A 27,710-nucleotide genomic window follows, 5' to 3' on the forward strand; every position below is an offset into this window, starting at 1 on the left:
CCTCCCCGCGCTGGCAGTATTTGGGTATCGGGCCTAACGCACCCTATCGAGCAGGAGACGCTACATCAAAGCACGCCACCGGGAAACCTCCGCCTCCGAGTGTCTCAGCTCCTTCTGGGCTTAAGACATTCCTGCCGCAGGGCTTCACGCTTTGCTGCCTCGAGCACGTAGAAATAGCCGCTGCAATCCCACGGGCTACGGCTGCGTACGGGATGGCGAGGCTTTCACCAGTGGGCGGCTTACACAAACAGAGCTTGCAGGACTGGGGTCAGAAGAAGCTGAAGCAGGTCTAGGTGTGAAGTGGGTTCAACGTGGCATGAAATAACCTTTTAGGAAGCCCAACAGCTGCTGTTCTGCCACATACGTGTTTGGGGTTTTTCTTTTTAAGCAACAGATATATTGCTGTTTGTGCAAACAGGGTGATCGGGCATTGTTTTTTATTGCAAAATAAATTCTCAGGGCATCCCCCAAAATGAATTCCACCTGACCACTTTGCTCTTGTTCTGTGTATTAATGCTTTCTGCCAACGCTCACCTCCAGGAATGTGTCTGTGATGAGGCATCAAAAGGTGAAACAGTGCTGGTCCTCACGCGGCTATGTAAATATATTCGGCTTGTGGTAGATCGCATTAAATGTCTTCTAATCCATCCCAATTAAAAAGCAGTCTTTATAGCTGTAATAGTTTTATTGAGAACTGTAACACATTAGACCTACAGATATATAAAGCAGTTAGTTTTATAAAGCATATAGGATATTAAAGTAATGAAAGACATTAATGTGACATCAATTTTTAAGGAGAGTTACTTGCTGAAATAAATGAGTATAGCCTAAAAGTTGATGGCATGTTACAGTCCTGAGTAATGAACCTCTCTGCCCCCTAAAACCTCGTAGAATAAATAATGCTCGAGCAAGTCAGTGGTCATTAACTCTTTATCCTCTGAGAGCTACATGTCACATTGATGTCTCACCTGGCTTTTTTTACTTTTTAAAACTCATTCAGAAAGGAATTCTCTTTCCCAAAATAGCTGTGACTTGGGGTGCGTTATTCTGAAGCGTCTGTTTTCCTAGCATCTCCCCCTTTTCGGTGATCGATATTGCCAGATGTGAAATGCTTGAGGAAGCTAGTTTTTCTTTCTTCCTTTATTTCCTTCTTTTGTTTTTCCTTTTCCTGCTTTCTCGCTCTCTGCCAGTGCTCTGATTCGTGCTTTGCCCAGCGGTGTCTTGGCATACCAAGCCTGGAGAATCAAAAAGCATGTGTATGTTTTATTAAAACTTAAAACTCCCCCCCAGCAACCCCTCCCTGATCCAAAAAGCACTTAAACTTTTTACTAGTACAATGGAGCATTCCTTAAAAAAAAAAAAAAAAAAAGAATCTTGAAATCCTGGCTGGCTTGTAGAGAAGCAGAAATGAAATCCTCAGATCTCTTGAGAACATTATTATAACAAGAAGCATAGCAATTGCTTGCTTGAAGTGTGTCTCATTAACAGGAATACTTAGCTGGGCCATTTGTGTTGCTATAGTTATGGAAATGTTAGAACTTCTATGATCAACCCTATTTCTGAGGTATAGAGCTCTTGTCAAAACTCCCTCTGGTCTGAAACTTGGCAACAGACAAAGCATCTACTTCTCGTGGCTCTGCAAATCAATCCAGACAGTTTTTATTTCAATGAGAGAGCTTAAGAAGCAAAACAAACCCCGAACATTAAAAACCTGTTTATTGCTTTCAGATGCCTGTTCACAGTCCTGTGACTTGTAAATGATTTTGGTAGAGTTGCTCTGCGAACTTGCCAAGCTCCTGGACTGTAATGTCACCAAGGCAGTTCTAGGCCGTGTGAAAATAACGGCAAGCGAAGGAGAGGGTAGTGCTCTAAAGGGTAGGACTGGGTCCTTCCCCGTATGAACGTACGGGAACCTTCATCAACAAAATCCTGCCTGCGCCAGAGTTTAAAATGCCCCTTGCTGTTGACGTGATTAATAAAATTACTTTCCTCTTGACCATATTCATCCACATGCTGCCTTTCCTCTGCCCCTGGCTTGGGTAGCCTTCATCCTTCCTACTGATGCGGTATCCCGCAAACTTTGCCTTTTCCGTACAATTCATCCGAAATGCTGCCTCCAGCTCGAGCCGGGTAAGGCTCCCCCTGGGAATCTGCCTCGTCCCATACGTGCTGGAACCGTAGGGGGAAGGGAAACCCCTGCTGTTCCTCTCCCAGGCGCAGGTGGTCCTTCTTGGTGTCGTGCTTCTTGAAGGCTTTGGTGGCAGCTACCCCACTGGGATCTCTTGTCTTGCAGATTAAATACTGTCAGCAGGTAAATGAAGTCTGAGAGCTGTCAAATGTCCAGCTGGCTGCTGAGCAGCCCTAACACTCTGATCTCTGCTCTAACTGCCCAAATTAGCTGAGCACCCCTCCTCTAAGAACCCTGGCTCCGCTGGGGAAAACATCACGCAACCCCTCGTGCATCCGCATCCCGACGGTGGGATGGGAGGAACCCCTGGGCTCTCGGTGCAGTGACCGAGGGACTTGTGATGCCTTCTCCTGTTCCCATTTCGTTGTGCAGATATTTCAGCGCAGTAACTCTGCCTGTCGGCACGTGGTGATGGCTGCTTTTTGACTCTTAGCTGGCAGAACTGCTATGATGCTGTTAATGAAGCCAAGTCCTTGGATAAGGTTAAAATAAAAGTAGATTTATCGCTCACGCACTAGCATCTGAACTGGGGATGGAAGTTACGGACAGTAAGTGGCTGATCAGAGTTAAAAATCTTTGCTTGTTGGAGGAATGATGTCTGCGGTTCTTTGGAATGGATTTTCTTACGTTTTATAAGTATTTTGTACCGGTCGCTGCCAGGAAGAACTAGTGCGGTAGCTGGACTGCCCTTTGCTCCTCTAGGACTACTGTTATTGCTGTGTAAGGATTTGTATCAATCACCCTGGTGCAATCATGTATCATTTCAAAAATGTGGATGTATAATTGGGGCAGAAATTTGAGTAAATTGAATGAAGAAATCACATTATCGCAAATTTTGCATTATTTATATTCATTTTGGAATACTGGCAGAATATAAATGTCAAACAGGGAGATTCATGTTTCCAGTGAATAGAAATCAAAGATTCATCACAGGGCTAATCTTCACTTTGAATGCTGCGTTTTAGCCGCCCCACTTCAAAAAGGACAAAGCGCCAGCAAAGGTCCAGCGATGGCAATGATTAGAGGCTCAGGAAGAGGAGCTTCTGTGCAAGGGGAGATGAAGATACTGGAGTTAATTAATGCACCGAGGCCATTTTGACAATCCGCTTCCCCTGTGCCGTATTACAGGTGCTGGGGCAAGGTTCCATGACATTTAAGGGAAACAAATTTAAAACAGATAAAAGGAAATACTTTCTTAAGGGCTGTAATTAATGCAAGGAAATGATTGCCATGGGATGCTGAGGCCGGTATCGGTTTAGCCGTGCTCAAAATGAAGTGCTGCCTGCGTACTTTGTGCTGTATAAACCAGGCATGTTTCTAGTACGTGGAATAATATTTTCAAGTTAAACTTGTGCTAAGTACTAGTGCTTATGTTTCAGGGTACAAATGGATTACTACTCGGAGTTGGGAATGATGGGTTTTTTTCTCCTCCTTTGCTGCAACACTGAACCATTAGCCTTTCCCTGAGGAAAGATGCTGGTTTAGATAGGAAGCATGAGTTAAAAAAAAAGAGTAATTTGCCAAATATCACAAATGCTGCCTATGGTGAGTGAGCCAAATGGCTCTAAATGGAAATTGGAAAGGATTCAACAGGGCTGGGAGAAATATGCACTGTCATTAGGTTAGGAGTGGAAGAAGACTTGGACAAAGTTGTTAGAAACCACATCCTGTTTACTGTGTGAGGCACTGCGAGGACTCAAAACCAGAGGGGATTCGGAGCAGAACGAAAAGGAAACCTTTCAGCCAGGAGAACTGGGTGGGTTATAAGCATGTCTGGGTAGAAACTGGGGAGTATGGGACTGAGGAAGCTCTTTTGGGGTCTCTTGGCTTCAGTACAGATGTCCGATCCCGTTTGGAGCCCCTGGTGTGGGCTGCCTGCAGCTCCTTGGTTCACAGCAGGGTTTCCCTGTTGGGTGGCCGAGGTTTCTCCTAGCTTTAGTGGGCTTGAAGTGCTTTAGTCAAGCGTTGCCCCATTTTTTGGGGGTGTCGGTGCTGCGAAGCTGTAGTGCTGCACTCAACTAGCTAGTTCAAACCCAGTTCAGCTCTCCTAAGCTACGCTGAAGTCACTATCAGAAACGTAGACCTGTACTTAAGCCTGACAAACTGTTCCCATCGTTAGGAAAACCGAAAGCAGAATTAACCACTCCATAATGGTAATCCTAGTCTAGGGAAAGAACCAGTAATCATTACTGAGCTACGTGTGGGGAAAAAAAGTAGTTGTTTGCAGGGTGATCCATATATATTTAAGGTATGTGTAAGGCGTCTCTAATGCACTAGGCTTTGCCTTAAGGATTTTATAGCCCTGAGGGTGGGGAGAGAGATGGAGTCTGAAGCAGAAACGAATTTTTTTTTTTAAAAGCCAGAGATGGAGAAAATTTTTGTTTGAAATAGTTTTAAGTAAGGGCTTTAAAACTCAATCCCTATGCGAAGCACCCTGCAGAGAGACGGACGTGTCCAAGTTTTCTGCTTTCTCAAGAAAATATAGCCAGGCTTGCCAAACACCTCGGCCCCGAAAGAGAGAGGACCAATGCGTTATACTAACAGCACCCGTGTAATTTATCTGTGCGTGTTCGAGACGAGCTGGGTGCGGGCAGTAGGTTCAGCAGAGCAGTTTGCCAGCAGAGCTGCTGCCCGTAATAAGGACAGTTCGCCTGGCACGTCCGCTGCCCAGGCTGCCAAACGTCCCAAAACGGGGGAGATGGGTGTTCGGAGCCGTCGAGCCATACATCATCATTCAAATAGCGATGTGCCAACCCGTCAGCAGAATTAGCAGGTCTCTAGATCAAATGTGCCTGGACAAGGACATGGCAGAGGACGATGAAAGACAGCCAGTTAACACAGCTCTTAACGTCACCTTAAACATTTCTTCCTCCTCTCTGTACACGGGGTCCTGTCGGGCCAGAGAAGTCACGAACTCGGCAGTCCTCAGTGGCTTCCTGGTCATCTGCAGGAGGCGTAGCTCGCTCAGGACAGCTCGCACCGCCTGGACGATGTGGCCCTGGGTGAAACCATCGGACACCCTTGCTAGGCAGCTTACGTTCAGCAAGTTGGTGATGGCTCCGCCGCTCTGCAGGATGATGTGTTGCCATAACACTGCTCATCGGGATGCAGAAAAAGAGAGAATGCCAGAGACATGCGTTAAGGAATGTAGGAGAAATATTTTTTGCATTTTGAAATTGAAAGAGGCAAATAAGGGATATCAGTCAGGAAAGTAGAGATTCAAATTTTTCTTGTTTGCTGTTTCCTTTGTCTACAGATTTGTAGCATAGAGGCCTTTAGCACATCTGTTCTTAAACCATTAGTGATCATTTGTTGGCTACCAGTCAGCCCTTTCAGAAAGTCATTAAGGACCCATAATAATGTGAGGTGGATACGCGTGTAAAAACAGAAAGACCGACTAAAATACGCCTGCGTGTATACACAGAAAGAGAACCTGTCCAGAATTTTCCCATTTGGGTGCGAAGAGTTAAGTACCTATATTAACAGCGGGTTTTTATTTCCGTGACCCTGATCACAGGTTACTCCTGCCGATCTGAGGGCTGCTCCGGGGACTCGATGTCTGGTTTGGAAGCCAAAGGCTTCCAGCTATGCAGGCACGTGTTGCAAAGGCCAGGTGTATGTTGCTGTGATTGGCATTTTGCTCGTTAAATGGTGAACCTGTTTGTGTCTTTTAGCTGGGAACCTCTGTGACAGGAAGGGTTTTTTTTAATGTTTTTGTGAAGTGCCTGAGATTTTGCTTCCAGACCCCCAAATTAATAGGAGTAATAAATGTTTTTGGTTTATCCTTTTTAAAGTAACAGTCTGTCTCGGAGAAGCTTAGTAAAACTTTCATGCCATCTTGCCGTGTCTTCCTTTAAAGAAAACACTTGGAAAGAATAACAAGTTTTACACATAGAGATTAAAAAGGTTCTTGAATGAGACAGTTGGTGGTTTAAGTATCTTAAAAATGTTGGGTGGAACGTTAATGGTACTGGATGTCAAGGCAGCAGTGTAACGGAGAAAAACCTGCTTACTCTTGCTTCGACTGCAATGTCGATACTACGGACTTGTGCCCATAACTATTGATAATGCAGCCCTCTGTTTCTCGCTCGGGCAAATTGTGATCTTCCACTTGAATTACAGCCATGCCCGATAATTATTGGCTGAACCACTAAATCATAGAAGAAGAATTGACGCACACAACAGCGAGCGCTACTGCGCAGCCGTATATCGTGTGCCATGCGTTCTGCTGCAGGTAGGATCATACTTGACACGAGATGCTGACTCGCTGGGTGACGAATAGCAAGACACCAGTATGGGATCGTGAATCTCCCAGTTTAATGATTTCCATTGTATGTTTGCTGTTTCCACTGGGCATGGATTAGAACGGGCTGGTGTGTAACAAAAGGGAGGGTTGTAGCAGACAGGTAGCGGCGCACTGCGGCTATGAATATTTGTCATGTCATGGCTCTTCTGTCAAAACAAGCTTCTTTACTTCTCAAACTGGGTGTCAGGCACTGAAAGTTGTCAAGACTGCGAGGCGAGTTCTTTGTACTTGTAAAGACCGTATTTCCACTGAACTTCAGGGAAGGGTTGGAGGTAAAGAACAAGCCAGGCACTGTCAAAGAAGTAGAGAGACAAGTTTGATCTGCTTTAAAGTGCCAAGAGTTAACTTTTTGGGGCAATCTTAAGTTTGCAGTTGAAATCTCTTTGGCTGGCCCTTTTTTGGACTCCAAATTAGCAATGAGAATCCCAGAATGTGATGGTTCAATCCCCAGAAGCAAACACAGCTAAATTCAGCTGCTATCACCTCCTTTTCTCTAGGTCTTATGCATGTCCCTTATCTGCTAGCAAGTTATCAGAGCTGTAACATAACATGAAACACATGTTAGCTTGCTTAGAGACCATTTCCCATCCACACTACGAAAATTATTGAACGTGGGAGAGATTTACAATGTGCTAGGCAGTCAAAACCTGTCTTGAGCTTGCCCAAACATCATCTCGGTACCTTGGCTGCCTCCATGAAAGGCAGTATAAATGGGACTTCCCAATACAGTCGCGTGATTTTTGTAATAAGGTGACTATGCAGAGCGATATTGTTGTTAAATACAATTGTGTAGCGAGGTCCCCAACTGCATGTGGTTTCCTTCACTACTGCATTCTTCTGGGACACGGTTCACCAGAGATTAGAGGCACGAAGGGAGTCTGTTTTCCTCGGTATGGTGATCAGTAGGGATACTTGTGCTAGGAGCTGCTGGTAGAAGAAAGACACCCTCGCGAGTCCTAACTCGAAGTGTTTGTGCCATTCCGAAGAGCTCAAAGCCTTTTTTCCGCATTATCTTTAGACTGAACCTAAACAGTCTTTCTGCTTATGAGTCACCATGTCCAGACTCTTCAGTACCCAGAAAAGTGTGTTAAACCACGTGACATCTGTGATAAAACCACAGGGAGGGGGGGAGAAATACTTCTGGGAACAAAAGTCCTTTTACCAGCCAATTCTGAAGGATGTGGACAAACTCCCGTTTTCCTTGCAGTAACTGATTTATATTAATACACTTAATTTGGAGCATTTCTTCCTAGGCAATGCGGAGCTATTCTGAACTTCAAGGTGATTCAGATCTGAAAACAAACTTGCATTCTTGGAAGTTTGTCTTTTTCTAGCCACGTAAATTGGTTTAAAAAGACACAGTTTTCCTTACAAGCTTTGAGTCTCAGCATATGGGGTACTTGGAGAATTCGTTAGACTTTGGGCGGGCCTGTCTGTCACTGTAAACATTTGATGGATTAGACATGCAAAAATCTTGGAGGCCTCTACAATTTCTCTTGTGATCTCCAAGTAGAAAAAGGGAATTTGATAGTGACAAATATCAATTGTCCAGATGTGGTTCTGTTTAAGGAAAGACCCTGAAGTGTATTGTTTAGAGTATGGAAACTGGATAGGAATAACAGAAATTCAGAATCCCCGTGTAAAAAGAAAAGCTTAAAATAGAAAGTGTGTCTTGAAATAGGATCTTATCCTTCACACAGGGGAAAAAACCAGCTTTGGCTGAACTCAGTGCACACTAAACAAATGAAAAAAATGTTAATTGCAGCAGAACAGCATTTTCAACTCTTCTCCCAACTTCCACTTCTAATTTTTTGATCTTTTGGGTCACCTGTAATAGTGTTACCTAAATTTTTAGGAATTGAGATGTACCTGGAGTATGAATTGAGTTTAAAGTCTGTTCTGAGGATAACCAGACAAGACACATGGATTTCAAACAGTAATAGTCTTCAGGGTGACTTGAAATACTTGCCAAATCTTGAAGCGTAGTCAGGCCTAGGAATCAGAATGATTTTTTGGTAGACTTTGCAGAAAGGTTTAAGATTAGCATCGAAGGGACGGCTGGTGGTTCCCACTAGCAGCACTCTGTCCTGTGCTTTCAAAGCCTTAAGGAATTTGGGGAGCATCTTTTCCAGCCGTTTTGGGTTCATCTTCAGAGCGTACATGTAAATACAAGAAGGAAAGAGCCGTTATCAATGCTGATAGTTTCCAGTTAACGAGGTAAAGCTGTATGTAGACACACTATATACAACAGGATTTTGTGCCTTTTTTAGTAGTCTAGTCGCATTTAGCGTAAGCAGGCTATAGATGCTCGACCAAAGAACAACTTGATTTCTGCTTACGTATTTGTGGGTTCGCGCTAGTGCCTTTCACTATTGAATTTGCTGGTCCTGGTATTGAAAAGCAGGAAGGAAACAACTCATTTAAAGAAGGAAATGCTGATTTCCAGTTTGAGGAGATTTATTGCTTGGACCTGTGTTACTGATGAACCTTAACAGATAGGAAAATTGCCAGGGGACGTAACCTGGTGTGGAATCCTCCCAGCTCTTGGAGGTTATGATCTAACAACTCCTACCCATGGTTTAGATGTGAAAAATACACTCCCTAATTTTTGCTGTGATTTCCAGCCTGAGAACACAACCTCTTTGAACTCAGCATTCATTTCTTTGCAATAAATTACTATTTGACTTTATAACAAATATTTAAATGCTATTTAAAGAGCAGATGAGTATTGAGCAAAACCTGTTATTGGATAGTTAGGTTTGATAATGTTCAAGTGAATATTGGTTGGAGAAGCTTAATCAAATTGCTGTGGGTGGTGTCTCTCTACTGATAATAAATCCATAAGCGAATAGCTGGGTTAGGATAGCGTAGCAGAGAAGTCTAATGACCTGGAAGCCTCTTTTCAGAAACGATTGGGACTTAACATCCAAGTTACCAACACTCACTTGAAAACTTTACTCTCTAGACCACCTTGTGATTATTATATTTTTTTACTATATAGTAGGCAGCTCCCTGAGAAACCTGAGCTTCAGTTTCGGATCAGCCTTCCTTAATGTCAATAAGGAAGAAACTATGTCCTGTAAACCTTCTCAGCTGAAAGGTGGTAATAAACATCTGTGAATCTGCATCGCGCGTACAGTCTTTGTGATCCAATTTTTCTGTTGGCTGCAGTAGCAGACAGCTGACAGAAAGGAGACGAAGCTCTGTTCTCTGGAGTGAAAGCTATGGAGGAGGGGAAATTGGGAAATCAAGCTGCCATCTTTTCATCCCCTCCTTGCTGTGCCTATCTATGCACCCACCGCTCCCAGGAGAGCGGAGATACCTGCACCTGCTCCCAAGGAACTTGTAACCACAGTAGGTCTGTCCTGGAGCAAAGGAGAAGCCTTGGCTTTTCCCGTGCTCTGAAAGAAAGGATGTTGCTCTGTCCGCATCCCAACAGTACGCTTGCTGTCTGAGGATGTGACTTCAAATCACAACTTCTTAACCAGACTTTGCCATTCCCTTGTTAGGAAGGTCTTGGTAATGAACTTGACTTCTCTGATGATTAAACAAGCTGCTGTTACATATCTACCTCGGAAGCTTGAGCCAACCTCGCGGTGTTTGCTCTGCCAGGGCGATCTGGTCACAGCAATGACTGAAATGTAGATTTACTTTTGTTTTAAACACATTTTATGCTGGCTAAATTGTTCTGTGATTTACCTATCATCTGCTGTTACACAGAGGCTTCAAGATTTCCTCCTCTTCGTGTGTATTGGAAGGAAGTACAAATGTTCTCTAATGTTTCGAGACATCAGTATTGCTAGAAAAGTGGGAATTATCAATTATTTTAGGTGTGGAGGGGAGAGGAATGCCATGTCGCTGAAAGGACTGATAGAAGATAATAGTTGCTTCAAGTGAGACACGGTGTTATCTGGGCTTATCTTCTGTTGGAAAAACTGACTCTATCCAGGACATGCAGAGAAATTTTAAAACAAATTAGGACTTATTTTCACAAACAAGTGGCAAACTAGGAGTCAGAGAATTATCTCCTGCATTTAGAACATGATTTTTTTTTGAGTGACAAATGATTTTCATGGATTTCCCACTGATCTAGAGTTACAACAAGTGTTCATTGCTCAGCTTGTAGGAATCTTAATTTTAATATTTTAAACAATTGAACCAGTATCAGAGACCAAGCTAAACACCCCGCTCATGTTAAGCCCACTAAGCCAGACTGGCGCGTACGTATCCGCAGCTCTGGTTCTGTTTGTGAAACCAGTGTGTGTGTCCATACCGTACGCATTTCAGGGATATGCCTTGAAAGCTAATCAAATATCTTGTCTGCTTTGAAAGAAATGTGTCAGTAGCAGGAAAGGCTGCTGAAGAGGCCAGCTATGATTTCAGCCACCACGTGGACCTCAGCTGCAGAGAAGCCGGATGAATTGTGAAGGTGACCCCTATCTGTTTAATTTGGAGTGGCTGAACTGCTTGCACATCATCCTTGGCAACTGGGTTACCAGAACATATCTGATATTTGACTGCTTTGCCATCCTCTGGGGAGGACTGGAGAAAGATTACTGTTCTCGTGGGTATCTGAAGAATTTAAGGCTTCTTTTTACCAGGTTCTCGCTCATGGTGCCAGAAACATCATGCTAGAATGAGCAAAGTGACTTCCAGTCACTTTGGCCTCTCCTGAGGGCTGAGCTTAGCTCATCTTCTCAAGTTCTTCTGCTCCAAAGGAAGGCTTCCCAGTTATCGTCCTGTTTCATGCTCTCTAGCCCCAAACATGGGTTATGCTGTGAACCACCTTGGACCCGAGTGATTTCAAGCCTGGAGCCATTCACTTCCACCAAGATCATGAGACCTTTTGTTCAATACCTGCAGGGCTATGGATGTGATCACAGGGCTATCAAAGCAGACAAAGATCACGCGTGCTCCAGGCAGTCTTTGGCCCCTAGTCTTAATTTTAATCCCCATCTGCACTTGCTGTCAAGGCTTGAACCCAAGAAAAAGGTTCCCCTTTTGGTTTGGGGACCGCTAGAGGGCATCAACCACTGCACACCCATCAGCTATACAGCCCTCATCCAAGGTGATGCTTGGCTGGTCTTCCGAAATACAGGCTTGTGTCCATCCCGCAGCTTACACGCACAGGACTCAGCTTAGAAAAAAAGTTTAATTTTTCACATGAAGTGCTAAAAGTAAAATATTTTGCAAGCAGCATGAATCTAATCAGGATTTCAGGTGAATTGCTCTCTGCTGCGATGGTTGAGCTGCTGTGCCTATTGGGCAGCGTTTTAATTTTCTTTCTAGTGGGGAAGCTACACAAGAGAGGAAGGAATGGAAGCAGTGGCAATAGGACTCCTGGGAGCCTAAAGAAAATAATCTGTAAACATATCTATTTAACATAGGCTCTTTGTTTTCACAGTGGAAACTTATCCTTGTTACTTTATTGTTCACTTTGGCTCCATCCAATTTCTCAAATTAATAGAGCTGAACAACTTAAGCTCATCTTAACTTTTAGTTTCTTGCCTCATATTTTGAAATTCTCCATTATTCCCCTCTACTTTTCAGTGCACTGATGAGCAGTGACTGGACTATTTTTAAATAAAGCAAGTATAGGTGTGTAGGAGAAAAACGTGACCTCTTGGGGGCTCTTAAGAAGTCACAAGACTGTCTTAAAAGAAAAAAATGTTAGTCAGACAAGCTATTATCAAGCAAGCTTTGGCAGGTCTGGTCATACTGGTACGTGCTAAGTTAAGAAATACACTTGTTCCTTTGTGATGGCTGTAATGCAACAGGAGAAATTATCTGCACTGAAATAAAAAAAAGGAGTAACTCACCTCTTCTTCAGCCTTCAGCACCGCTTTAGAAAATATTTTTTCTGTGTCTCCAATCCACACGACTGAAGGTTGCAATTGCTTAGCCACCTAAGAGAAAATGGGGGAGAGGAGGCAAGAAGTTGATTAAAATGGCTACAATTTTGTACCTGGGTGTCTGTAATTATGCTTTTGAATCCATATTTCAACAGTTAAAATTAGCCTGGCTTATTTTCTGCCCCCCCGCTCGAAATGCTGAGCACTCACGGACAGCGCTGGCTCTGCTCAGCAGCCTTGGCAAATCAAACCCTTTCTAGTTAGGAATCTAACATCGAGAACCCAACCCAAATTGGATCATTTTGCCTGCTATGCTTACCTTTCATTATCTCAACCCAAATTCAGTTACAGTTCTGCAAAAAGAAAGCCTGGACTTGGAATTCCATGGCAAACAACAGACCACCGGCAGCTTTAGACTGGCTGCCCGGCTCGTAGGATCCCTCCCTGGTTTTCCAAGGGCAAAACCCATGGGGAGACAGGCAAGGCATGGCTATCGCGTGAGAAAGGAAGGTACAGCAAAATAAGCTGATATGCAATCTTCTGGCTTACAAAATAGCATTTAATTTGCAGTTAGGCCAACAATTAAAATGGAACCTGTTAAATTTGAAGCGGGGGGGGGGGGTGTCTATACAAATGGGCTTTCCGGCTCCAAAGTCGGAGGCACTATACCTCTGGTTCACAGCAGGATGGCAGCAATGCTACAGGCTTTTTCAGATCTTGCACTCTCCCTATTGCTATAGAAACGCCAGTGGTTTAAGATATTCTGCTGCCAAATTTTAATCACTTTTGAGCGGCTCTCGTAGCCGTGCTAGTTTGCTCAGCAACAAAAGTGATGGCTCGAGGAGTCAACGGGTAAGGACAGAGAGACAGCGTTCTTCTGTCCTGCTTTATTTCCCCCCCCCCCCCCCCCCAAGTTGAAACTGCTGCTTCCAGGAAGGAAGCTTACAAAATCCCTAGGCTGTAGACATCGCAAGCTCGGTGTCTGACTGACAGCCAGTGCAGGAAGAATTAAGTCACGAACACCTTTCTTCAAAGCACCGCGGTTCATTTTTTACGGGTGCATCTCAAAAGCAGCAAGCGCGTGTGCGGGTCTGTACAGTAAAAATGGATTGAAGAGAGGGGGGGAAAAGAATAGATGAGGGCTGTTAGACTCGTTTGCTCGGCCGTGCTGCCGACGGGGTGAAGTGGAAACAATGCCATCTTCGGCATGTGACGCTTTATTTGTGGCAACTCGTCAGTCCTAGACTATGTCAAGTGGTACCTCCAAGTTCAGAACGGCTTCACTGAGGAAAACTGAGCTTTTTTTCCTTTGTTGGAAGGCAGGAACTCAAATGTTTAGCATTAATAATGAGGATTTAAAAAACCCCAAAACTTTACCGTGAAAGGTAATGTGAAAATCCCGCAGAAACTGATGCGTGGCCCTAGGCAGTTGTGTGAATGTTTATCTGCATGCACGAGTCGAGGGGTAACTTAGTCCAGCAGTGTATTGAGTACACCAGCTGGAATGTAATGCCAGATTAAAATTGTACAGCGATAGTATCTGCCATTTTAAGGCCAGATGCTTTTTTTATCATCTATATCCCATTTATCTATTTCCAGAGGTATGTTTGGCATATCCCGTAAGCCTGCGTGCACTCTGCAAGGTACATTTGAGAGGGCAAGCTTGTGATTTCATCGACCCGAGCTGTGCAGCAGCCTGAGGCTCAGGGATTTTCTGCTGAGTATCCTGCTAGCCAAGAGCTTGGACACCTTGCAGAAAATGTATGTCTGTCCAACCCATCTGCAGGTCAATTTGGTTAGCTCCTGGATGTCTGTAAAGAGCCCTGGAAACAAGTGGGGACAAGGGAACTGCTGACAAGGGTTACTTCTCCGCTAATTGCGCGTGTTAATGTTCGTGCAAAGAGGCGCTGTGCGTTTGCTGCCGAGGGAGAACAGTCCCCGGCCGGTATTTTGGCTTTGCGGCTACGTGAAGTCTGGGGAGCCACGTAGCCAGTCGGCAATATATTCTCCATACCTGCGTGTGTGCGATGCCGCAGTGCGATGTGACGGGGGGAATAAGGTGGGGGAGGTTAGAGAGGCTATAAAACCTGGTGGCAAGGGTTGAACTCTGCTTCTGCACTTCAGAAGGAACCGTGCTGTCCCTTTTGGGGGGTCACCCTCCAGTCGGGGGGTGTGCGCAGATCTTCCCCGTTTGGCTCAGAGATGGTTTCTGTGGTTGGCAGCACTCTAAAATGGAGCTGTAAGTTTTTCATCAGACTCTACCTTCATTTTAACTCTTAAGGAAGAACCCTTGCTCTTGTCACACTTGTCATCTTTTTTTGTCCCCCTTATTTCCGCACTGAGTAAGTGGAAATACAAGGAATAACCTCAGTTCTTTCTGGCTCTTTCTTCAAGGGATACTTTCCTGTGTTTTTTGTTTTGGGGGCCATGATCTAAATTTATAAACTGGCCTGCACGTATATACTTTTTTTTCTGGTGTTGACACACAGTAATACCACAAAATTCAACACACTGTATTTAGAGCTGGCCCTTTTTTTTTAAAAAAAAAAGACAAATCAGACACCCAGAATCCATCGGCATCTAATTTAAATTGTTGGCAGATACGTAGCAGACTGTATATCCCCCTGTGGAAGTGCTTCATTTGAATTATCCACGGACAGTTGGAATCCATGGATAATTAAATGCACTGTACATAATTAATTTGTAATTGAAATTTTATTAGCTTTGCTGCATTCAACAATTTGTTGGAGTTGCCAGCAGATGGCTCCTTAACCCTTCTAATACCGCGCTGCAAACCGCGCTCTGATGGGTTATGCAGGTTTGATTTGCTCTTCAGGAAAACTGTTATGGGGGGGAAAAAAGAAAGCCTTCTTGTCCTGCTGTCTAGCAATATTTATCAAAGATCAAACAGGATTTTTTTGAAAGCCCTGGGTTAAACTTTTCAAAGCTGAGACCTAGAGTTTAACGGTTAAATGGCTATACTGGAAAATACAGGAACTTGATTTTTTGGAGGGGATGTGCACAAGGCTCCTCCAAACTTGAAGGCTTTGATGGAATTTTTTTTTAAAAGATCCAAGACTAAGATTTTTCTGGAAGCTCAATTTGTTGCTGAAAACTGCTCAATGCTCTGCAGTTTATATTCACGGAAATGCTCCAAAGCAGCAAGAAGCCAAACCCTGTCATTAGACCTTAAATGTGGCAGCCTCACCAGGCAAATATTCTAGTGCTATGGTGATTCTGCTGCTGTATTCTGGCTTGCTAGACAGAAAATAACTATAAATACTGTCTCCAACAGGATGCATTTCGTTTTTTGACATTAGAGTAACGCAGCGTAAAGCTGCTTTGTCACAGAAATAACACTGTATATTTGAGTACTGGCAATATTTGACGCTTCAAGGGTTTAGGCTTTTCTGACAGGCTGGAGATAAAAGAATTGCTCTGGGATGCATGGAAGAAAGGCTGACCGTACTGTTCCCAAATTTCAATTGCAATGGAAGAGTCTTTTGTGGCACGGAAGTGCTGAATATACAGAGACTTCTGGCAATGTACTTGGGTAAACTGTACCTGGTTCTTCAGACTGCCAGAAAAATGACCTGAAGGGACAATACAGCAGCGGTTACACATAAAGGAACCCGATTCCTTTATGGAACAAATATTGATGGTAAGACTTCACAATTACATTGCCCCTAAATGCTGGGATTATATCACTTATAACTCCATCGTATTCCTTTTTAGTGTAACGCTTGTATAGTCACCTCTGAGTTGCTAAATAGCACAACCAAATAGCCTGATAAGAGTTGCCCAGCAGTGACAGTGTCGAAATATTTCTGCAGCTTGCTGCTCTGTAAAGCTCCTTGTTCAGCGGAGCCGGCTGCGTGGCACACACTGAGCTGTTGATACGCGTACGTGTCTTCTCCGCTGGTATTTCCTCCCGGCCACCTCTTTCCCAACCTTTTAGCCTGGTCAGTGTTGCACTAATAACACTTTCCCATGTGTGGTTTTTCGTACAATGCGCTTTCTGTGCGCTGCTGCGGCCCCGGTGAAGGACCCGAGAGGGGTTGTCTCGCTCTGGTACTGATTAACCTGATGGCTGCCTTACGGTTCCTAATGGAGGGCCTTGTCATTTTTACTGCCTCGGAGTTAAGCCTTATGAACTACCTGCATTTTTCCACCTCTGTGTCACGGAGCCGTGCCTTCTACCTTCTCCCCTCCATCCTTTCTGGATTCGCTTTTGTCTCTATGTGTCCTTTGTGATCTTTCTTTGCATCTTTTATATCTGCATCTCTGTTGTGCTGCTGCGGTGCTTTGTGCCTGGATGGGAAGAGGGGCGAGCCAAGCCATCGGCTGGTACACGCCGGCAGAGAGCTCGGCTGAGTTCAGGCTGGCTCAAGACGTGAAAAATGTGGCTTAATTGAAATATTCCAGCGTGTTCTGATTCACGCTTGAAGGATGAGTTTTGTTCTGGGAACTGCTGGGAAATGTTTCTATATTGGAGACAGATCCTCTCTTTTCACTCTGAAGCAGAGCTGACCTGGCAGGCTTTGCTGTGTCTTTATGGAGAACACAAGTGCTCAGGCTTGGTGTTCGCAGCTTCTTTCAGTAGTCTTCCTATTTAATATTAATCTTCCTTACATTTCCTTTGAATAGGCAGATTGAAATGTCGGTGTTTTCCTGTTCTGGTATGAGAGAGAAGTCATTTCCTCCGTATGACATTTAAAGTGCCTGCTTTGAGTAACACACAAGCCTCTCTTTTTGGATCAGGGCTGGTATGTCTCTTGCAAGTCTCCTCCCTGAAATAGGGGAGGGGGGGAAAAAAAAAGAATTTGGCTCTTGCATCTGAAACAAATTAAAGTTTCATTTTTTCCAATGCTATTCACTTGTTTAGGGTGTCTCCCACGAAACAACTGCCAGCAGCCAACACTTGGTTATGGACGGAAAGTTTCCTAATGGTCATTTTATGCTCTCCAGAGTTTCCTTTCATTACAGAAACTCAGTTGTCTGCAGATTCGATAGGTAATCGAAAGCACAAGGTTACTTCACCTTTATCACAGAGCACCATTAATTCTTATTTACTAAATCTTGGTGTTTCATGATGGTTACATGGATCATAAGATAACAGAAAAAGAACTGTCATGTTTCCTGTCATTCACTTAGAGTTGTAAGTGAAAAGTCTGTATTCTGCTTGAGTAACTCTATATAAAGGCACTTTTGGAAAGCTGGAGTAGCAACTGTGACTGTTGTCAAGCTTTCTATTTGCAAAAAAAAAAACCCAAAACCAAAAAACCCAAACAAAACCAAAAAAAACCCCCATGACCAGAAGTGTCTGATTCTGGAGACGTGGTGACTCTTTCAGTGATCATCTGCGTGCAAAGCACTTTAACGAGGTGTACGACGGTGTGTCAGATAGTAGAGGGAGAGCTGTGAATATTAAATATACATGTCAGCTGCAAGATACCATCTGCTTTCATGGCTTGTCTGCTCTATGTGCCGCTGTATAATGTAGCTGTACAATAATCCAAATATGTTTACACCTGACTTTTTTTTTTACCGTGGTGAAAAATAAACTTTTTTGGGCAAATACCAGTGTTCACCTTCCTCTTGTTAAGGAATTTGTTTTCAAGGTGTGTTGCCCTTGTGTTTGCTTCAGCTCGGGGAAACGGTAGATTGCTGCAAATCAGGATATCAAAGATTCCTTATTCTTTTGATTTCTTGTGAAACTTTTTCCCTAACATATAAACAAGTTACCTTGCTGCAGCTTGTGTCCATTGCCTCTCATCCTGTCACCGCGCAGCTCTGGGAAAAAGTCTGGCTCCGTTCTCTGTCTCATCCCATGAAAACAGCAGTTAGACTCCCTCTCACTCCAGCCTTCTCTTAGGCTGAAACAACTGGATTTGTTCAGCTTCTCGTGCACTCCAGCCGCCTCATCTTCCTGGCTCTCCGCTGGACCTGCTTGCTTGTCAATGCCTGTCTTGTAACAGGGTAGCCCAAGATTGGACACAGTGTCCAGCTGTGGTCTTATAACTCCCAAATAGTGGGGAATAATTAATTGCTTTAAGAGGTTGGCTATACTCTTGCTGATACAGGCCAGTATTTGGCTGATTTCTTGCTGCGTGGACATGCCGATCTGCATTCAATTTGTTGTCCTTAGAATCCCCAGTCCTTTCCTGTAAAGCTGCTGTCTTGGTGGTGGGCTACAGCTTGGACCTCTTTGTGCTGCTGCGTGGAGTTACTCCATCCCGGGTGCGGGACTGGACGGGAGCATGGGATGCTGTGAAGAAGCAGCAACCGATGGCAGGAGAAATGGGGTTGGATGGCTGTGGCAGGGACTTGAGTGCCCAAAGACAGGGAGAGCGAGACACATTCGGCATCATTAAGACCCAAACCCAGAGGGATTGTAACTGCGGAGCCTGTGTGGATGGAGGATTGCTTCCAGCCTGGCTCTGAGAACCTACAGGATCTCGAGTTGAAATCGTCAGCAGATTGGAGAAATCAGTGACTCGGCTGTGGGGAAAGAAGGTGGCAGGGGGAGGTGAAACCACCAAAGGAATTAGGAATGGAAATGGAACGTAGTTGATTTGACTGATGCTAAGACAGGCTGGTGCTATGTCGGTGAGAGAAATGAGCATGCAGATGATGTATCCCTTGGAAAGAGATCCTCCGTGCCGTGTCGTTTGCTGTTTAAGGAGCGGAGTTTGAAGCAGCACTGCTGTTGCAGTTGGAACAAGTCACCTTTTGATAAGTAAGTGCCCAGACAGCCCTTATTCCATGTGATTGACTGCGAGCAACCTCCATGCTGGTAACTCACGGAGGTTCACCAGAGTGTCACTGCTGCTTTTGTAAGAGCTGCAGTAGAGAAGTAAGCTTGGACCGCTCCCCGTAATTCTGGGGGAGGTGTTGGGTAACGTTTCCATTTGTTCTTAAGTAATGTGGAAAAACGTAAGGGGTTTTAGATATCGATCTTATGTACATATATACATAATGTGTGTGTATATACTTATCTGATGTGCATAGATACATACTTTATGTATGTTCCAGTTAGTGTATATTATATATGGTGTGTGTATGAACCCTCTCATCTTTAGCTGGAACCTTCTATAGGAGTAAAAAAGTCTGCCCTCCTTGCTCGTGTGTTTAAAGGCCTTGTGCCCTAGCAGGGACTAGATGATGGAAAGGATGGGGTGCGCGCTGCGCCCGCAGCCAGACGTGCGCTTTGCTACTCACGAGGGCGGAGGAACTAAGTGGAGAAGGGTGAAACGTGCAGAGCGGAGGGAGGAGAAGGGAGTATTAGCTCAGTCTAATGGCACTAGTTTGTGCCAGGGAGTGCTAGACCCAGTGTTAGTGTCACGGCATCAAAGGTGCGTGATCACAGCGTCCTTGCTTTTCCTTAGGCGCCGCTCTGACCAGCGAGAAGCGGGGTCCTTGGGGATTGCTTTGCTTTTAACTGTGAAACCTGCCTTTTCTGGGGATGTGGAGGCACCTGTCACAAAACCTGCTATATAATACTGGATTTAATAAAATACATCTGATAAACCCCAGGGCGAGCCAATTTGAATTCAGTCTTTTAGTAGGCCTCTGGCACTGGAAAAATACTGTATTTGGCTTTTTCTCGTGCATGTGCTGTGTTTTTTCTTTCTAAGAGTATTTTGTCTGGAACCGTTTACCAGCTTCCTTCCTTAGCAGAAATGCTGAGGACTTTAAAATGTGGTAGAAATCCTGCCAGGATAGTGTCTTTTTTTCTAAAGAGGATTTGGGATATGTTCCTCACAGTTCATACGCCTTCTTTCATTTCCAGACTTCTCATACGTTTCTGTTAATGTAATCCTGAGGTAGGATTCCCTCTTTTGAAAAGCTTGCTGATAGGTAAACAGAGAGCAGTATAGAGGAGAGCTGGTTTACAGCAAGAGTCCCAGAGGCAATTTTTGACCACCCCCAGTCTAGTATTTGATTAAATGCTGCGTGGCAAGCATTCCTGACTGATGTGCATATAAACAGAGAACAGCGTTTTCTTTATCTGTGATGCTTTTCATACTCAAGGCAACACAAAGCTTGCACAAACGTTAATGTGAAAAATATGGCTACTATGAGTGATTTCTCAAGGGGCATTAAATTCTCTACAGCGGTGCACGCACTGGCTGTCAACAAGTGGTTTTGAAAATTTGAAAGCAGGGAGGGAATTTCAAATTGGGTTGGCAGTCCTTTCGACCTTGGGCAGCTTTGCCCTCCTACAACTGGTGTGTATGCTCCTTGGTATGGAGGAACTACGATCTTAATTCCCTATTTGTTCTACAACGGATGCGATTAACTGAAACCAACTTTGAGAAGAACACAAAACGTAGTACCTTGAGAACCATGTGAAGCATCATTTGCAGGCCGTTCTTGCCCGGGTATTTCCCAGCGATGTTGGAAGCAGATAAGTTGAAGAGGTTGGCTCCTGTTTCTGTGCAGATGGCATGGACCAGCATTTTCTTTCCAACACCAGCGGGTCCGGCTAGTAACAAGGCTTTCGCCACGGGAGCCTTCTCATGGACTGTTTGGGAACCTGTAAAAAAGCATAAGGCGCTATCATTGTTTTCATTTAAGTCTGCTACAAAGGTAACGGAATGGTTCTTCCTCTTTTTTTTTTCTTTGCTGTAAATAATTTATAATGTGAATTCATTGTTTCCTTAATACGCCACAAGCGCTCGAGTTCAATTCTGTATAACCAGAGCTGTGGCCACAGCACATTTGAGTGAACACCCCTGTTTGTAACAAAGCTCACCTACCCTTGTTTGTACCTTCTGATGGGCAAACTTCAGCTCTAAATCTGTGAGCTGAAAGACAGGTAGTTCATCGGTAAATTTTTGAGGACTGACCCAAGATAAGAGCACTGACGTGAAGCTGCTGGTGGTGGTGCACAGACAGGTTCTGCACGGGGACGACCGCCTTCCCCCAGCTGTCGGGCAGAGGTGGAGTTAGAGATGTACCCGTGGCTTTACGCTTTGCATCTGTTGTCAGAGCAGGTCCTCGCTTTCTGCAACTGGACAAGGGCGTAGGACCAGCAGAACTCCTTCCTCCTGCTGTCTGAAATGACACTTTCCAGCTTCCCCATCTTTAGAGAAAACAAACTAATGGGACTATCTGTTGGAGCTGTGTCTGTCAGTGATTTTGAAACCAGATGTTACCGTACATTATTTTTTTTTTCTCAACTTCTGCCTGCACCTCCCTCTTTTTGGGTAATTTTTCCTCTTAAATGTTGTTGCTACGTGTGCCTGCTGAGTGTGGCGTTAGCTCATCTGCGGAGCAGCCAATGCTCTTCCCCAGTCTGGAACGTGGCAGCTGCACGTTGCAGAGTGGGTATGATGTATCTGCTAGGAGAAGGAGGGTTCTCTTCTGTTCTCTTTGTTTTATTCGGGTGAGCAAATGCCAGAGTTGCTATGCTTCACTTGCTCTGCCGGCAGCGATGACTGCTCAGCACTTCTAAATCCATCTTTATGGCTGTGCCAGGTAAATACATTCTGGGCTGTAAGAAATATGCTCTGTCACCTGGGAAAGCCTAGCAGAAATGCCTGTGTTGTGGAAACAGAACCACAGAAAGAGATTTAGGTGGCTGATGGTGACAAACTTGTCTGCCCTGCAGCTCTGTCACTGTGTGAATTAGGTACAGGTGAACCTCCAGAGATGGAAGTAGCAGGAAAATGCCAAATGCTTTATCCATATCCACTGGCAGGCCAGTAACATCGCTGCCTCGATGCCTAAAAACATCCCGTGTCAGTAGTGGTGGTGGTTGTTAAAGTCAGATTTGACTCTAGGCGAGCATCCACTACTTCCGAAGGTCTTTGAGACCGGTGTCTATTGGACTGTGGGGGAAACCAGCCCCAAAAGTGACGGGCTGCGGAGGGAGCCTATTGCTTAGCCTGGAAAAGTTCTCTGGGTTAAGGGGGACAGCTAGGTAAGAATGGTATTTAAAAATAAATCTAATCAGGCTGCTTATCTGTGTCCTAATGGCTTAAAGTCCCAAATAAATGGCAATGGACTGAGTGCTAAGATGAATGCTGTGATTTCAGCACTGTGCAGGATGTAGTGAAGTTGTCAGCCACCCAAGCTTTATTAATATTTGGTCGTTCCATACCGATCTATTATTATTACACATAGATTTATTATGAGGGGAGCAGCAGACTCCTCTGTGGTTAAAGATGAAGTATATCTTCTTCTATTACTTCTCCTTTCAGCTGCTTATAATTTTCTCAATGCCACTTAAGCTGGAGCTTTCCTTGCCATCAAGTGACAATTCTGAGAAAAACTTTCACTTCTGCAGGTACACAATTGTATAATGATGAACTAGTTCTGAGGCCAATTAAGGAAAATGTCATCCATAAGATCACCCAAAACCATTCCTGTGCCTCTTTTTGGCTCATGCAATATATTTTTTTTTTAATCAAAGGCATTTTTCAAACTGCTATTGCAAATACATTCTGTTTGTTTAACTAGTCCGAGGTCTCTTCTCCCTAGATTTTTAGCCAATTGTATAAATGGCAGCAAATTTATGGGTTCTCTTTCCTCTTGCCTTGGGGGTGTCTCAGGGCTTGATTTCACTAGATTAGATGGTGTTAAAACATAACCTTGGAGGAGTTATCTGATATGGGAAATAGCACATTGCAGTCAGTGCAGACAGGGATAACTGCTGAGCTTGGTCTCAGCTGATTGCAATTCAAACTTGCAGCCAGCCCCTGGGGGTTTACCCAAAACCAGCTGAGAGTGTTTTAGATGGGAAGAACCCCACCTAGGTTGAAGGCAGGGATGCTGGTTGTTAACCTGACTCTTCAGGTTGAGTGTAGGGCAGAAGGAGCACTCTTCTCTTCCTGAAACCCAAAGTTTTCTACAACACATCCAGCCTGCTTTGGGGATGGGGGGAGCCAGGAGATGCCGGAGGAGAGCCACAGAGAGCACGTATGTACAGAATAGCCCGAGCACCGGCCTTTCTGGAAGGCGTGCAAAGGGGAGGGAAAAGCAGAAGCTCTGCGTTGTCTCTGCTCTGTTTGTCAGAATGGGAGGCAGGGAGACATCAGTGATTTTTGCCCTGTAAAGGGGATGAGCGGACAATGACACAGCCTGCGGGAGGATAAAGTTAAAATCTCCCCGCAATCCCCTCGGGAATGGAACCAGGACGCAAGCGAAGTATGAGTAGAGGCCCTTGAGACAGGCACTTCTTGCAATCATGAGAGTTTGGCTTAATGCCATTCCCAAGTAAAATATGGGATAGATTTTATACTAAAAGCAAACAACCTGAGCCAGCAAAGCCTTGCTGGATATTGGCTAAGTCTGGCATTAAAACTGCAAGGGCATTTAAAAAATGTTCTCTCTGATGTACAAAATGTATTCAGACTAATTCCTTAAACGATTGCATTGTTTAGTACTGAGTAACATTAGCCAGCTTGTAAAAGGTAAATTGCAACCTTAGCCCTTCCCTTAACTTGATTAATTTTGATCACTGGAGCTTGTTTTAGCTATTATCTTTCCCAAGTGATTTCCTTTTATGTGCTGCCATTCACAAACTGTTAACATGCAAACAGAGACGGTATGGAAATGCAATACCTGACAATAGCATGTGCGAGCTCCTTTATGCACTATTAAAATGATACGGTCTTCACTCAGAAGGCTTAATTGAAAAACAATTATACTGCAAAATGCTTTAGATTACGATTAATCAAGCCCTGTCAAAGCCAGTAAAAATGCATGTTACTGACAGGAAGCAAAGCCATTGTATTCTGCCCTCTAGTAATTTCTGCTGTGCTCTTACCTAATGGCAATATTCCGTACAGCGCTATTAGCTGTCTGACATCTGCGAGAGAGGGCACTGGCTCTATATCTACCTGACGAAGTGTGGTCCCCAGATAGCTGTACTCGCCTGTAGGGAGGAAGCACGGGCTTAATAAACGTGACACTGCATTGTTATAAAATGCATAACTCAAGTAATGAAAAACTACCATAGAATACAAATATAACGTGCTCTCGGCAAACCCAGTACCGTCAAGGGACAGGGATTCGAACGGGGCAATATTGTTGTGGAATGTGGCCCCCAGAAATTGGAAAGGTGAACTGCAAAGGAAAATGAAGTTAAACATGCTACAGACTTTTCCCTTCCAGGCTGCAGAAGGCGTTCAGCAGAGCAGTCGGTCGCGAGTAACCTTTTAAAGAAACTTTGTGGAGAAGAGTCATTAGTAGCACCATAAATCATGCTGCTGGCAAAGGATTTCTAGATTTGGGATTTTGCAGGGCTGGAATCCCAGTGAACCATGCTCTATCAAAAGGATTTCAGAGGAAGGGGAAAAGATACTTTAACAAGCGTTTCCCCTGGCTGCATCACATCTCAGCTTCTCGCTATGCTAAGACATTTAAGTGTGTCACCCTAATTTGGTGGGGCTTTTGCTTTGCAGGTCTTTTTTGTTCAAACAAACCCTCTACAAAACAACCCAAGAAAACTAAAAAAATCTGACGTGAACTGCAAAGATCTAATCTTTTCTCAGCCTTTGTTACAGAGCCACAATCACATGGCTTGCCCTGTCAAAGTCCATATACAAGACATGTTGGAGCACAAAGATCCAGAAGGATGGGCCACAAGCAGGAAAACTATCGTGATGAGTTGATGATTATTTTTTTTACCATAAATCACGTGTCGTTATGGTGAACATTACTGAAAAAAAATAGTGTATTATGTTTTATTGGAGACAAAAAGGGAGAGCATTAGAGCGCTCTGGAGCAGAGGTGAATTAGCAATGGTTAAGAGAAAGTGGAGTTGTAATTTGGGGGCAAAAAGGCAGACAAGCCCTAGTTGCAACTACCCCCCTCCCTTCAGAAGACTAGAATTCATTTCAGGTTTTATCTTTTATTTAAGGAGAAATCAAAAGAACTGGATAGGAATTAATCTTCACAGATTTAATTAGAAGGCATCAAAGGGTTTAATTGCAACTGAACATAAATCACAGTGGATATTCTCTGACTAATTTAGATAAGGTCACCAAGAAAATTAGTTCAGCGATGCCGGTTTGTCATAGAGGGGGGACATTTCAGTGCCTTTACTCACTGTGTAGCACAATTCCGCTCTTTGCCCTTTTCCCAGGAACCGGGAGTAAGTGACCTTCCTTAGACTTCAACCCTGTAAGAGCTGAGTAGATGAGGACTTATTTTTCTGCAGGCTTTGACTGTGTCCTTGGACCCTTAAAAAGGAGGGTTTGGGGTTGGTTTTTTGGATTAAAAAGAAAAGTGAGGTCCAGATCCTAGGCCAACTTTACCTTCTGTATCTTGCTCTGGCAGCTCAAGAATCATGAGAGAATACTGAGTACTCAGCCTGCTTCCAAGTTTGATGTTATCAGCTCTTAATTCTTATCCGCTGGCTAAGATGTGCTTTTGAAACATCTGTGGTAGGGAATGTCTGTTGGACACAAGTGACCTTGATGGTACTGGCCAAGAGAATGAAGGAATAATGAAACCCTTCTATTACTTTGTGATATTTAATGAGCATAAAACGGATGGAACACTTGTTAATTCAACCTTCAACACAGTGGGCAAAGACTTTGAAGGCAATAACTGGTGCTTCTAAGAGTTTATATAAATGTGGCATTTCGAGGTGATGTACGATACACACTGTACTAACAACCAGTGGCGTGGTGGCTTCTGGATGTCTGCAAAGTCAAATAATGGTGGCCTTTCAAACAATGGAGTTTTGGGGTTTTTGCTGCTAAGGTTGCTGTGACTTTACTGTGTGTCACCAAAAGCTTCTGGGGATGGTGTCAGACCCCTGCCCAGCCTGCAAGGGGGTGTGTTTTGGTTTTTTTTCCCCTCTGTGTAAAGCATGAGCAAACGTGTCTGACTGCAGCTGCAGGTAACAGAAACCAGGCGAGGGGACTATGAAATGCAGAACTAGGCAGAGATACATCTTAGTCAAATGACGGGTCAGACATGCCTCAAAGCACTGCTTGACGTGCAGGGGCAGTCAGGGAGGTGGCGGGTAAGGGGGTGAGTCTTCTCTGCTGAATGAGCAGGTGGTAAAGGTATGGTGGTTTTTTGCTGTCTTCTGGGAAATATTCTGGATGGATTATGACCTCAGGTCTGTTAGATCTGCAGTGTCTTGCTAATACCTGGCCAGTGCTCCTTTAAAGGATGACCTGGTTTCTGCCTCAGAGGGGCTTGTGACATCCAAAACCATTCAAGGCTTCCAGGTGTCGGTGCTTGGAGCCAAGCACCAGCTTCACAAACAGGTCCTGGTTTCAGCAGCAGAAGTGAAAGGCACTAAGCACCCTGCAGAAACAGACCCGATTTGCATACGTGGCTCTAGATACTCAAGTTTGAAAGTCCTGCAAGTGTCATTACTCTTGAACTCACTCTTGACTGGAAACAGGGGTCAGTGAACATTGAATGGCTGGAGGTTTGGTTAGATTAGCCACCCCATTAGCTGTACAATGTGTACTTTACCAACATAATCGGAGAGATTCACGGTCTTGGCTTTTATTAGTAATCCTTCTTCCACTAGCTCTTGGTACAGAGAATCGATGGTCCTATGGACAAGAGACATCACTCAGAAATTCTAGGGAACTGCAAGTAAAAGCTCACTCCTTCAATAACCGAACTAGCTTCAGAGTTATTTATGCTTCCTCAGCTTTATAAAATTACCTGGTAGCTCAGAGGTAAAGGTGATTAGCTCCATCAATATGAAATCAATAAGTACTGTTTTCTGTGTTATGGCAAGGAATCTCTTTTACTACCCCACACGCCGCGTGGCTCCCTCTCAGACTGATCCCGCTACCCGTTTCTAGGTGATGCAAGATCAGTTCTGACTTGTGTAATAGACTCATTCATTAATATCAATTACTGGGAAATTATTTTTAAATTATATAACAGCAATCCTAACACTACTATACCTATTCACTTAGCTCTCCAATTAGTAGTAATTCATGAATTCTTCCTGGAATTTATTCTGTTTGCAACAGACAGCCTCATCTCATCAGGAACATACTGGGAATGGTTCGATCGGAGCAACCGGTGGTCTGTCTGCAGTGTTAGGGTGATGTTGGCCAAAGCAGGCTTTTGGAGAAAAAACATACAGTGGAAATGGGAATAACTTCTCCAGTGGAATGGTTTCTTCCTATCTCCACCAGTGGTTGGAAATAGCTCCCACTAAGTGAGGATTTAATATGCTTACATTTGCACTGGCTTTCTATTGCTATGGATGTTCTACTTCGTCTCTCTTTTGGAGTTTTGTCTAAGTATTAGTTGCAATGACTTTTTTTGGCACTTGGTTCTACAGATGGATACTGCTTCAAGGATTACACAAAATAAATAAGCCTGTGGGTAATTCTTGTTATATCATTAGTGTAAACGACACTGATCT

The 27,710-nt window shown here is 44.1% G+C and overlaps 1 protein-coding gene and 1 long non-coding RNA gene across 2 annotated transcripts in view; one reads left to right on the top strand and one right to left on the bottom strand.

Annotated features, from left to right (window-relative positions):
* Positions 1–678: 678 nt before the first annotated feature.
* Positions 679–27,710, bottom strand: part of DRC11 (dynein regulatory complex subunit 11) — a 105,649-nt gene continuing 78,617 nt past the window's right edge. The window contains exons 13-19 of the mRNA XM_075755934.1: positions 26,795–26,877; positions 24,123–24,230; positions 20,686–20,885; positions 12,314–12,400; positions 8,464–8,641; positions 5,043–5,281; positions 679–1,235 (exon numbers count right to left, since the gene is read on the bottom strand). Of these exons, the coding sequence (XP_075612049.1) occupies positions 1,122–1,235; positions 5,043–5,281; positions 8,464–8,641; positions 12,314–12,400; positions 20,686–20,885; positions 24,123–24,230; positions 26,795–26,877 (1,009 nt within the window). The 3' untranslated portion in view covers positions 679–1,121. The remainder of the gene's footprint in view (positions 1,236–5,042; positions 5,282–8,463; positions 8,642–12,313; positions 12,401–20,685; positions 20,886–24,122; positions 24,231–26,794; positions 26,878–27,710) is intronic.
* Positions 20,746–27,710, top strand: part of LOC142602310 (uncharacterized) — a 43,889-nt gene continuing 36,924 nt past the window's right edge. Inside the window, exon 1 of the long non-coding RNA XR_012835998.1 lies at positions 20,746–20,938. This is a non-coding gene — a long non-coding RNA (uncharacterized LOC142602310). The remainder of the gene's footprint in view (positions 20,939–27,710) is intronic.

This window comes from Balearica regulorum, chromosome 6, assembly GCF_011004875.1.
Source record: "Balearica regulorum gibbericeps isolate bBalReg1 chromosome 6, bBalReg1.pri, whole genome shotgun sequence".
Taxonomy (NCBI): domain Eukaryota; kingdom Metazoa; phylum Chordata; class Aves; order Gruiformes; family Gruidae; genus Balearica; species Balearica regulorum.